The sequence below is a fragment of the Gavialis gangeticus genome, unplaced genomic scaffold (genome assembly GCF_001723915.1).
Source record: "Gavialis gangeticus isolate Ggan-Ray unplaced genomic scaffold, GavGan_comp1, whole genome shotgun sequence".
NCBI classification, from domain to species: Eukaryota; Metazoa; Chordata; order Crocodylia; family Gavialidae; genus Gavialis; species Gavialis gangeticus.
Genome location: NW_017729033.1, coordinates 37,027,488 through 37,040,081, shown reverse-complemented (window position 1 = coordinate 37,040,081; position 12,594 = coordinate 37,027,488). Strand labels below are relative to the sequence as shown.

At 45.5% G+C, this 12,594-nt stretch overlaps 1 protein-coding gene across 3 annotated transcripts in view; it reads right to left on the bottom strand.

The window, feature by feature from the left end:
• The window catches only part of CC2D2A (coiled-coil and C2 domain containing 2A), a 146,650-nt gene that overhangs the window by 61,918 nt on the left and 72,138 nt on the right, over positions 1 to 12,594 (bottom strand). For all 3 annotated transcript variants that reach the window (XM_019525932.1, XM_019525934.1, XM_019525933.1), the window contains exons 15-17: positions 12,018 to 12,174; positions 10,663 to 10,810; positions 1,386 to 1,524 (exon numbers count right to left, since the gene is read on the bottom strand). In XM_019525932.1, the coding sequence (XP_019381477.1) occupies positions 1,386 to 1,524; positions 10,663 to 10,810; positions 12,018 to 12,174 (444 nt within the window). The remainder of the gene's footprint in view (positions 1 to 1,385; positions 1,525 to 10,662; positions 10,811 to 12,017; positions 12,175 to 12,594) is intronic.

Sequence of the window (12,594 nt, the reverse complement as noted above, 5' to 3'; positions counted from 1 at the left end):
GGGGGGGGGGGGGGGGGGGGGGGGGGGGAGGTATGGGTCCCCACTGGGAGTATGCACAACAGCAGGGAGTATGCGCAGCAGTGGGGAGCCAGCCCAACTCCCCACCCCCGGATGAGACACCTGTAGCACCATCCCACTCCCCGCTGGGGCCCTGTGGCCTAGCATTGCAGCCCTGGGCCCCAAGCCCCACGCATCACCCGGCAGGGCAGCAGCCCCAGCCCTACCCCAACTCCCTCCCTCCCTCCCTACAAGGGCCTCAATCCCCCTCCCCCACCTCACTTACCTGCAGGAGCTGCTCTGCAGGCTGCTTGGCGGACATGTGCATGTACATGCATGTGGCACCCCCCATGCCTGACTGCCCTCCTCCCAGCACTATACCAATCTGACCAGCACTATGAATGAAAGGGACCTGGAGGTAATAACAGACCACAGCATGAACATGAGCCGGCAGTGCAACACGGTAGCCAGCAGGGCTAACAATACCCTGGCATCAATTGATGTATTCCAGCAAAACCAAGGAAGTGATTCTCCCGCTCTACTCAGCACTGGTAAGACCACAGCTGGAGTACTGCATCCCGTTCTGGGCAATACACTTTCACAAGGACATGGTAAACCTTGACAGAGTCCAGAGAAGGGCCACCCATATGATCAGAGACTTGCACGGCCAGCCATACGAGGAAAGACTGAGGGATCTGAGACACTTCAGCCTGAAAAAAATAAGGCTGAGAGGGGACTTGGTAGCAGTTTACCGCTATATTACAGGTGTACATCCAGGGCTTGGTGAACAACTGTTCACCAGGGCACCCTTGGGGAAAACTAGGAGTAATGGTCAGAAACTCCTGGAAGACCATTTCAGGCTCAACGTTATGAAAAACTACTTCACAACTAGGGTGTTTAGACTGTGGAATAAGATCCCTCCAGAGGTGGTACAATCACCTACCTTGGAAATCTTCAAGAGGAGACTGGACAGTCCCCTTGCTGGGGTCACCTGACCCCAGTTGTCTTTCCTGCTTGATGCAGGGGGCTGGACCTAATAAACTTCCAAGTTCCCTTCCAGCTTTACAATGTATGAATCTCCCAGTCCCTCCCAGTCCCTTGCAGGCTGGAACTCTACCAGCCTGCAGAGGGCTCATTGCAAAACTGCAAAACGCATGGGTTTCTCCACTAAAATGAGAAATCCACATTTTACTTCGGTAAGGGGGGAAACCCGTGTTTTACTCCATTTTCCTGTGGGAAATGGAAAACCTGGATCCCTAAATATAAGAAACATAGCTGGAAATTAATTAATTGTAGAATTTAACATTCTTTGGATTATTTCCTAAAAAGTCCCAAACAACTTCACTAATAACAGATTTCCTGACAATGGTTTATTAAAGTCATCTTACCATAATCAGTTGCATCAAAGCTGCATTGCTTGGGTCATTTGGATCAAGCTTTGCTTCTGCTGCCCATTTAGCTAGTTTCTTCATGTCAGTTAAACCTGATGCACCAATAGATGCAATGGCATCAATATTTTTCAGAGCACTGAAATGAGAGTTGATATCAGAATGATTCTGATTTGGAAACAGATGCATGTTTTGGTCAGTGCAATCTAATGAACATTTAAAACAGTATCTTGGAAAAAATACTTGAACTGTTAATTTCACCAGCCCATAAATTTCCATAGTTCACTGAAACAGACTATTTGAATTCATACCAGTAATTAGAAGGTGAGCATGTTTGGGGCATTTTTATGCATGACACAGGGTATATTTTTATATAAACTTCTATAATACAGTTAGGCTTGGCAGGATTCAATCTTTATCAGTAAATGTTGACAAATGTTGATTTCACTTCACATTCGCAGACTGACAAAAAACATTCCATCGTTAATAATCTACATATATAGAAAGAGGACGCAAGAAAAATGGTGGCTGATGGAATCTGCGATGATAGGAAAAGCAGTCCTACAAAACCATGCTGACTGTAGTTTGGACTGCAATTTCCAGAAATCTCAGGGGACTGGGTACAAAGGAAGAAGTAGTAACAAAGCAAACAAGGGACCTATGGTGAGCGGAGCCAGGACTGATGGCAGCTCTGCCACTCAGCTGGGGACAGTCCTACAGCAGTTAACATTTGTCACATCAGACAGTTAAACTGCACTATAATAAGTATACTGTCATTAATAAATTGTCTGTTTCCCACACCCCTAATTTCATGCAATCCTGAATATTTAAATTGATAAAAATCAAAATCAAATAAATTAAAAATAAATATTGATATAATCTGTGAAACTTATTAAAAAATAAAAATGGATTTTTTTGTTAGGTCCATAAAAATGGACCTAGACGAATTGGAGGATTGGGTCAAAAGAAATCTCATGAGGTTCAACAAGGACAAGTGCAAACTGCTGCACAACCCCATGCACTAGTACAAGCTGGGGGTTGACTGGCTGGGCAGCAGCTCTTCAGGAAAGGACCAAGGGGTTTACAGTGGACAATAAGCTGGATGTGAGCCAGTAGCGTGCCCTTGTTGCCAACAAGGCTAATGGGCATATTGGGCTGCGTGGATAGGTGTGCTGCCAGCAGGTCAAGGGAAGCGATTATTCCCCTGTATTCAGCACTGATGACATAACATCTGGGGTACATCAGGTGTCCACTTTTGGGGCCTCCACTACAGAAGGATGTGGACAAATTGGAGAGAGTCCAGCAGAGAGCAACGGAAATGATTAGAGGTCTGGGGCACATGACTTGAGGAAAAACTGAGGGAACTGGGCTTATTTAGTCTAGAGAAGGGAAGACTGAGAGGGGATTTAATAGCAGCCTTCAACTACCTGAAGGGAGGTGTTGAAAGAGGATGAAGCTAAATTGTTCTCAGTGGTGACAGATGACAGAAGAAGGAGCAATGGTCTGAAGTTGCAGTAAGGAAAGTCAAATAATATATTAGGAAGAATTTTCTCACTAAGAGGGTAGTAAAACACTGGAACATGTTACTCAGAGAGGTGGTGGAAGCTCCATCCTTGGAGGTTTTCAAGACCCAGAGAGACAAAGCTTTGACTGGGATGATGTAACTGGGGATGGTCCTACTTTGAGCAGGGGGCTGGACTAGATGACCTCCTAAGGTCCCTTCCAACCCTAATTCTCTATGATTCTATGAGTTCTGCCAAGCCTACATATAATATCTGAGGGTAGAAAGGTTGTTTTGTTTAGAAGCAGACAGGAAAATTAACAGCTAAGACAAGGCTACATTTGTTTTGTTACAAAATGTATTAGGCATCTGAATTTCCAGACCACTGGTATATGACAGCATTTAGTACTGAAAGGGCCTTGTTACACATCACACCTAGGCTCCTCAAAGTGGTAATCAGTGTTAGTTAGCTTGATTTTACAGAAGTCACATGTTCTCTGACTGTTCTAGACCTAGAATCATAGAAAATTAGGGTTGGAAGGGACCTCAGAAGGTCATCTAGCCCAACCCCCTGCTCAAAGCAGGACCATCCCCAACTATATCATTCCAGCCAGGGCTTTGTCAAGCCAGATCTTAAGAAACTCCAAGAATGGACAGTCCACCACCTCTCTAGGTAACCTGTGTTCCAGTGTTTCACCACCCCTTGAGTGAAAAAGTTTTACCTAACATCCAACCTAAATCTCCCTTGCTGCAACCTGAGACCACTGTTCTGTGTTTTATCTGCCACCAATGAGAACAACCTAGCTCCATCCTCTTTGGAATAACCCTTCAGGTAGTTAAAGGCTGCTATCAAATCCCCCCTTAGTCTTCTCTTCTGCAGACTAAATAAGCCCAGTTCTCTCAGCCTCTTCTCATAGGTTATGCACTCCAGCCCCCAAACCATTTTCTTTGCCCGCCACTGGACTCTCTCCATTTTGTCCACATCCTTTCTGGGAGGGAAGGAGGCAAAACTGGACATAGAGTGGGACAGGCAAAACTCCTCTCTCCTGCAGCACTCCAGATGTGGCCTCACCAGTGCCAAATAGAGGGGGAATAATTACTTCCCTTGATCTTCTGGCAATGCTCCTACTAATACAGCCCAATAAGATGTTAGCCTTCTTGACAACAGAGGGACACTGCTGATTAATATCTAGCTTATTGTTCACTGTAACCCAAGTCCTTTTTTTGCAAAGCTGCTGCTTAGCCAGTTAGTCTCAGGCCTGTAGTGGTGCATGGGATTGTTCTGTCCTAAGTGCAGGACTTTGCAACTGTCTTTGCTGAACCTCATGAGATTTCTTTTGGCCCAATCTTCCAATCTGTCTAAGTCACTCTGAATCCTAGCCCTATCTACCAGCATATCTACTACACCCCCTGCAACTTGGTGTCATCCATGAACTTGCTGAGGGTGCAATACACCCCATTTTCCAGATCGTTAATAAAGATATTAACGAGGAGAGGCTACGGGACCTGAACCTGTTCAGCCTCCAAAAGAGAAGGCTGAGGGGGGATCTAGTGGCCTGTTACAAACTAGTCAGAGGGGACCAGCAGGCACTGGGGGAGTCCCTGTTCCCCTAAGCACTACCAGGAGTGACTAGGAATAATGGTTACAAGCTGGCAGAGGGTAGATTTAGGCTACATATCAGGAGGCGCTACTTCACGGTCAGGGCAGCTAGGACCTGGAACCAACTTCCAAGGGAAGTGGTGCTGGCTCCTACCCTGGGGGTCTTTAAGAGGCAGCTAGATGTACACTCTTTCCTGCCATGGTAGGGGGTCGAACTTGATGATCTGCTCAGGTCCCTTCCGACCCTACTAACTATGAAACTATATTGAACGAAACTGGCTCCAGAACCAATACCAGCTTGATACTGACTGCCAACTAGACGCTGAGTCATTGACTGCTGCCCGTTGAGCCAGCCAGCTTTCTATCCACCTTACGCTCCATTCATCCAACCCATACTTGCCCAGCTTGCTTGCAAGAAAGCTGTGGGAAATGGTATCAAGAACCTTGCGAAAGTCAAGGTATATCACACTGCTTTCCCCACATTCAGACAGCCAGTTCTTCATAAAAGAAGGCAATCAGGTTGGTTAGTCATGAGTTGCCCTTGGTGAATCTATGCTGATTGTTCCTGATCACTTTCTTCTCCTCCAAATGCTTAGAAATTGATTTTTTGAGGACCTGCTCCATGATTTTTCTAGGGACTGAGGGAGGCTGACTGGTCTGGATCCTCCTTCTTCCCTTTCTTAAAGATGAATACTATATTTACCCCTTTTCAACTGTCTGGGGCTTCCCCCATGAGTTTTCAAAGATAATGCCCAGTGGTTCTGCAGTTACATCAACCAACCTCCTCAGCACCCTTGGATGCATAGCATCCGGCCCCATGGACTTGTACACATCCACCTTTCTTAAATAGTCCCTAACTTTTTCTTTCAGCACTGAGGGCTGCTCACCTTCTCCCCAAACTGTCCTGCCTGGTGCAGTAGTCTGGGAACTGACCTTGCCTGTGAAAACCAAGGTAAAAAATGGTATTGAGCACTTCAGCCTTTTCCACATCATCTGTCACTAGGTTGCCTCCTCCATTCAGTCAGGGACTCACACTTTTCCTGACCTCCCTCTTGGTGCTAACATACTCATAGAAACCCTTCTTGTTACTCTTTGCATCCCTTGCTAGCTGCAACTCCAATTGAGCCTTCCTGATTTCATCCCTGCTTGCCTGAGCAATATTCTTATATTCCTCTCTAGTCATCAGTCAAAGCTTCCACTTCCTGTAAGCTTCCTTTTTTTTTTTTTAATTTAAGCTAGCTCACCGAAGAGTTTTCTGCTAAGCCAAGCTGCTCGCCTGCTATATTTGCTATTTTTCCTGCACATTGGGATAGTTTGTTCATGTGCACCCTCACTAAAGTTTCTTTAAAATACAGCCATCTCTCCTGGCATCCTTTCCCCCTCAGACTGACCTCCCAGGGGAACCTGCCCATCAGTTCTCTTAGGAAGTCAAATGCAACCTGCCCCTGACAAGCAGGGGCCTGGAGGACTGAAAGGTAAGAATACTCACCCCTCTCCTCCCATTCCCTGTATCTCCCCCCACCAGGACTTTCCTCCTGCCACTCAGGGCACCCCCTTGTCTTCCACCCCCATCCCTGGGGCTCCCCCCCATGGCTCTCAGGGTCCCTACCTACCTCCTGGCCCTAGTGGTTCACCTCTGCCCCCCATGTCCCCTGGGTCACTTGTGGCTGCCAGCACTGTCCCAGAGGATCAAACAAGAAAGGGGAATCTGCCTGTCTGACCACTACCATTGCTGAGCTGTAGCTGTTCTCCCAGCTTAACCCAGCCCAGAGAGTGGCAGCAGCTGCAGCTGCTGGGCATGTCAGTTCCCCTTCTCAGCCTGTCCCCCAGAACAGCATCAGCAGCCAGGTAGTAGTGGGGTGACAGTAGTGGGGGTTCAGCAGGGACCTGAGGTGCTGGGGGACAGTGGCCCTGATCTGAGGTGCTGGGGGGAGGCAACAGGCCCAATCTGGGGCAGCGAAGGGATGGGGGGGGCAGTGGGCCCAATCCAGGACAGTAGTGGGGGATGACAGGCCCAATCGAAGCTGGCAGGGGAAGTGAGGGGGTGACTGGAGGAGTGTAGCCTAGAGTGGCCACATGTTAGTCTAACGCAAGCAGGGTAACAGATCACACAGGTAAACCTACCCTGGAGTAGAATAACTTTAAGATGTCTCAGGAGTGCTTAAAACTAGTTTCACATCTTAAAGTGTGGACAATCCCAGTGGTAACAGCTTCCTGAACTGCCTAAAATGAACGTGTAACTATGCCCAAAGAGACAGTCCCCCTTACACTGTAGACTTTACCACATATACTACTGACAGCTTTTTATCCTGAGCAAATTTAGACTGCATGCTGAAGTCAATGATTAAGAATGCTTTGCAATCTAACAACTATATACTGATGTGGTTATTATTCATGGGGCCCTGCTCTCTCATAGCCATAGCGTCTTGTATCAAATTTTTAAATGAGTTTATGTTTGCCTGGAGTAAGGTAAGTGCTTAAGTAAATGAGGAAAACTGCTTTAAAAATCCCACAACTATGTACCAAGGAGACTACTGTGTGCAAAGTCCTGCTCCCCTTATAACTGTACCATACTATGTAAAGATTTTAATTTTAATATGTTTGTAATTAAGCTTTTAAATTGAATACATTTTATTTCTGGAATGGTAAGTTTTTACTGTTGCACAGAAGATCTATTTAAGGAGTTCCTTCTAGCACTATCAGAAGTTACACATCTGTATAGGAATCATCATTCTACACAGAAGGCATTAAGGTAAAAACAGGGTCTGGTATTCTTTGGCATCAGAATCAAGACCAATATCCACAGCATTCAGGATGACACCATTTGAAAGAGCAATATAGTATCTCGACTCCCCTGTTGGCTTATATACTCAAAAAAAGTTATGATAGGCCAAAATTAAATGGAAGTCTCAGCAGTGACCAACCACTGACTAGACAGCTACATAACAATATCACCTCATTACTAGTAGTAGTCTCTGCCAGCCAGGTTTGGGGCACCCATGCAGGGCAGCAATGGAAACCTAAGAACTGCCATTTACTGGGTCAGACCATAAGTCTATCTTGCCCAGTATCCTGTGTCTCACAGTGGCAGAAAGAGGATGCTGAAAAAAAGAGTTAACTGGGTATGACTAGGTGTTTTTCCTGTTCCTCTTTCACTTGCAGCCTCCAGCATTTGAGGTCTAGGACAGGGGTGCTCTACCCCTGGCCCATAGGCCATATCTGGCCAGTAGTCATGGCATCTGCCCCGTGGGGCTCTTCAGAGGTCAAGATATTGGGTGGAGGTGGGGGAAGAGAGGTAATTAATACAGTCACCCTGCCCCCACTGCAACATTTCTAAGTCCTGCATGGCCAGGTCATGGCCAGGCCACTTCCCCTCTCTGCTGCACAGCCAGATCAGGCCTGGGCTACAGCCCCTCTTCCCTGCATGGCCTCCTTTTCCCGCATGTCTGGGCTGGGCCAGGGCCAGAGCCACACACCCTCCCTACATGCAGTCAGATCAGGCCCCACTGTGCCCAGCCCATGTACCAGGGGGCCAGACCAGCCTGCAGATAGACTTTGCACCACCCATTTTGGCCCATGGGGTGAAAAAGTTTGGCACCACTGGTGTAGAAAGTCCTGATTCAGAGGCTGTACCCCTAACTCCCTTGCTCAATAGATACTTATGCTCTTTTCCTCCAAGAATTTACCCAATGGGGCCTTTATGAATCTGGCTAAACTGTCAGCTTCCACATCTAGTGGCAATAAGATCTACATTTTAATTACATGTGGTATGAAAAAGAATGTGGGTTAGTTTCAACTTACTACCTATCAGTGTCATTTTATGACCCCTAAGTTGTTGTATTTGGCACCTGGATAAAGGTACCCTGCCACATGCTGCTACAAGTGTCAGGTATTTTTCTTAAGCCTTTGTCAAAGACATTGGGTGTTGGCTAAAGCCAAAGCTGGGGATTTTGACTGGGGTGCGCCAGTGCTCCTGCTGGGACTCAAAACCAGAGGCTCCTCACTAGAGGGTCTTGCCTCTCCACTCAGGGTCAGACCAATAACCAATTTGGGGTCAGGAAAGAATTTTACCCCATGGTCAGATTGGTATGAACTGTGAGGGTTTTTGTCTGCCTCTGTATTGCGGGGCATGGCCCTTTTTCCTGGGATCTCCTGAGTGTATTAATAACCTTTACAGAAGCAGGATGCCATCCACCGTGATCCCCTGCTTTCCCAGTGCAAGGTTAGGGTGTTATGTCTTGTGTTGTGTCAGGGTTGACTATGTAGTTTTACAAATCCATGAATTAACCTCTTAGTATGAGATAGTTTGGGCAGGATGGTGGACTAGATGACCTCTGGAGGTCCCTTCCAGCCCTACTTCTCTATAATTCTATAATAGTAAACAATAAATCCCTATTTACTTTCTTTTCACCATTTAGTATTTTGTAAGCCCCTATCATGCCTCCCCAAGCATCTCCTTCTAAAATGAACAAACCTAGCCTCTTTAGTCTCTCCTCTTATAAAAGCCTCTCTATACTACTAATCAGGGGTGGATGCATAAAGAGGCATTTATAAAAAGGCATGATACTTTCTACTCTGTTTATAATTCCCTTCTTAATCTTTTTCCTGTGTGGTAACAACTAATGTAGAGCCTGTCACAGTGTAGGTACAGTTCAGGATATTTGTGCCCATGTGCTTCACTTGACCCTTACCTACAATTAATTTCATTTGTCATTTAGTTGCCCATTTACTCACTAGTGCCAGATCCTTCTATAGTTCCTCACAGTCCACCTTGGTCTTTACCAGTTTGAATAATTTTATGTCATCTTCAAATCTGGCCAGCTCACTACTCACCCCTTTTTCCAGATCATTTACAAATATGTTAAATAGCAGTGGTCCCAATACAGGGAAGCCACTTACACTTGTAGTATCCACAATAAAAGTGTAGACAAACAGGACTTCAGTCAGTACAGCACTTTTCAAGCACTCTGTTCATTGTACTAAGAACACTGCTGCAGAAGAGTCCAGGAGGGAAAGAGATTATGTAAAGGAATCTCTAACCCTTCCATTCCACCACTCAGGATCTTCTAAACTCAAACCAGGGCCGCTTGTTCACATGATGGGGGTTTAGTTTTCCTAAACTGAAACAGTTCCGCTTCCTACCTCATTACAGCCTGCCCATGGCCAGAGAGCAAGCTGCTGCCAAACTAAGCAGCTGCTGAGCTACAGGGGACCTGGTCCTTCCCTCCATGGCAGCGGTGCCCCCTGGAGTTACCAGGGCAGGGTACTGGCAAGCCAGGTGCTGGCTCTGAGCTGAGGCAGCCTCCACAAGAAAAGCAAAAGAAAAAAAGTAGGCCCCTCACTGTTTAAGACAAGGTCCCCCCCATTTAACATGGGGGGGAAAAAACCCTTGCCTTAGATTCACATCTGAGGGCGGTGGAGGGGGGGCAGCCAGCTGTTGTGGTTCCAGCTTAAGCCCCTACCTGGGGTCAGGGCCATAGCTGCAGCTACTGCCTACCTGCCTCCCTTTGCTGTCTCTGCACCCTGCTATCTCCCACCCTGCATCTTCTTCTCCATTATCTCCCGCCCCACACACAGTCTCTGCTTCCCTGTCTGCCCCTCTCCCTGCTCTGGGCCAGAAGGCTCTGTGAATGCTGCAACCTGGGGCACTGAGCAAAGCCCAAGCCCAGCTCTGCATGAGCAGCATGTAGCCCATATGGCTTCTATGAGGGGCTAGGCTGGGGCTGTGGTCAGTTCCCCAAGCTAGAACAGGGATGAAGTCTGCCAGCATGGAGCAAAAGCTAGAGGGGAGGGAGAGACAGAAGCTGGGAGAAAGGGGTGACTTGAGGCTGGGGGGGTAAGGGGGTAGGCAGAGAGCAGGCACAAGCAGGGGGTAAGCTGCTGACCTCCCTACAACACCTGCATCCCCATTGCCCGCCCTCCTGCAGCAGTGGGAAGCATGGACTAAAGAGGGCCTCCTATAATTAGATTCTACATATGGAAAATTATAATAAATGTATCAGTTTTCTATGTATATAATCTCCTTATAAGGGGGTTGTCTTAAATTCAAAGTTGTCCTAGATCTGAGTAAATATGGTATTACTTGAATATAAAAGCCACTTGTTCTTTCCTCAATACTTTTAAGCACCAAAATACAAATCTATAAGGTCTCTCAACAACTCATTGCTCAATATTACCTTGGAATTCCCGCATTCTGCTGAGATACTGGAGGAATTAAAGGTATGCCATTTTCTCCAACAGCCCAGGAAATGCTATTGGACACTTTGCCAGAGGTCATTAGAGTAATTTTATTACTACCATCAGCTTCAAATGAGAATGGCACACCTACAAGAAGAACACAAAGAACATATGATGATCTCTCCTTTATGTTTCAGGACAGTAATTACTACTGGTATTAAACATTAATTTAGTATTTGTGAAAAGAATGCATATGTTAACACCAATCACTACCAATAATGCTGTTAAAGAAATAATTATTTTCCTAATTCTTAATTTCTTCATCCATCAGCACAAATGCTTTTTTTTCCCCTAAGGAGTAATGAAAAAGGAAGGAAAGCTTAAGAAGTCCATCCTGACAGAACCATGATGTGCATATTTCCATACATCCAAGTTTTACAGTGACCTCTTGTCCTCCCACTCCCGTCTCTTCAACACTCACTTCTTTCATTTTGTGTTGAATTGCTTTTTCTTTCTATGTGGATGGCTCCTACTCTTTTGCCCTACCTTAGTTACTGCAATTTACATGAGTCACTCATTTTACAACTTTTTTTTTTACCTTGTTCAGCTTTTTGTACTACTATTTTTTTGTTTATCTTCACGTTCTTACTTTATTTGATTTAAGATTGTAAACTCCTTGGGGCAGTACTTTTTGTTAATCTCTGAAGAATCTTTAAAGCATCACAGAAATTCACAATACTACATAAACTTTTATTAAACCAATAAATAATAATAATAATGATGATGGAGCCCGAAGTGCTGGGACTCTATAAGCCAACCAAGAAAGAAGCTATTAAAATTTAATGTTGTTAAAAGTCAAGACCAGTAAGAAAAAAAGTGTTTTAGAATATGTAAGCAAAACAACTAGTACACGAATATATTTACAGGGCCATAACATCAGCTGCTGCAATTCATTAAAATCAGTGGAGCTACACTGATTAATACCATCTGTTTACTTCCTATAGTCAAAGCTTTTGAGAGGGCCATATTTTTAAATACTGAAAAGTAACTAGACTAAAAAGAGCTCCTCTGAAATTTTAAACAATGTAATAAAAATGTATTTTATTACAGAAAAACTAGAAGTACTTTAAAAAAAGTACGTGGAAGAAATATCCCATTACATACTTAGCTAATAGTGTGAACTGGGGCTGTTTTACATAATTGATTTTCAGAAGTTCTATGCCAGAGATAAGGGGAACATCCTTAACAGAAAGCAATGTATTTTATGTACTTGGTTAAAAAGTAATGTGGTGGTTTGAATCTTAGGACAAAACAGTCTAATAATGAATTACTCAGAGTAAGTAATAACTCATACCACTCCCGACTCCTTCATGGTCCAACATCACACGCTGGTTGCTGCTAAACTCGATTTCCTCTACAGGAGCTCTACCAGTGAGAACTGTAGTCTCAGGAATGGGTATAAACACTTCTGCTACTACGTTAGGACTGCTGAGCCCTACTGTTTCATATATCTGAAGTAAACAGAGACATAAAAGGTAACATCCTACATTCAGTTCTTGGTAATATACCTTGTATATCTGAATCCACAATGATCCAGAATTTAAGATGACCCCCAATAATTAGATTCTGTTTAAGTTATAGGGCCAGGCGGGGGCCATGCTCTATACCACAGGCTGGAGCAGGACAGAACATGCCAAAGGTGGAGGGGAGGGGAGGAGGAGCTTGAGGCTACAGTGACAAGGGGTAGGGGATACAGAGGTAGGGGGGAGGAAAGCAGGGGGCAGGCAGCAGCTGCAGCTCCAGCCCAAACTCAGGGTCAGGACCAAAGCTGGATCCAGAGTAACTGCTTGTCCCCTGCCATGTTGCATTCAGTTCTAAGACAAGGGGCTTCCCCCTCCCCTCCCCCACATGCAAAATGGGGGGGGGGGGGG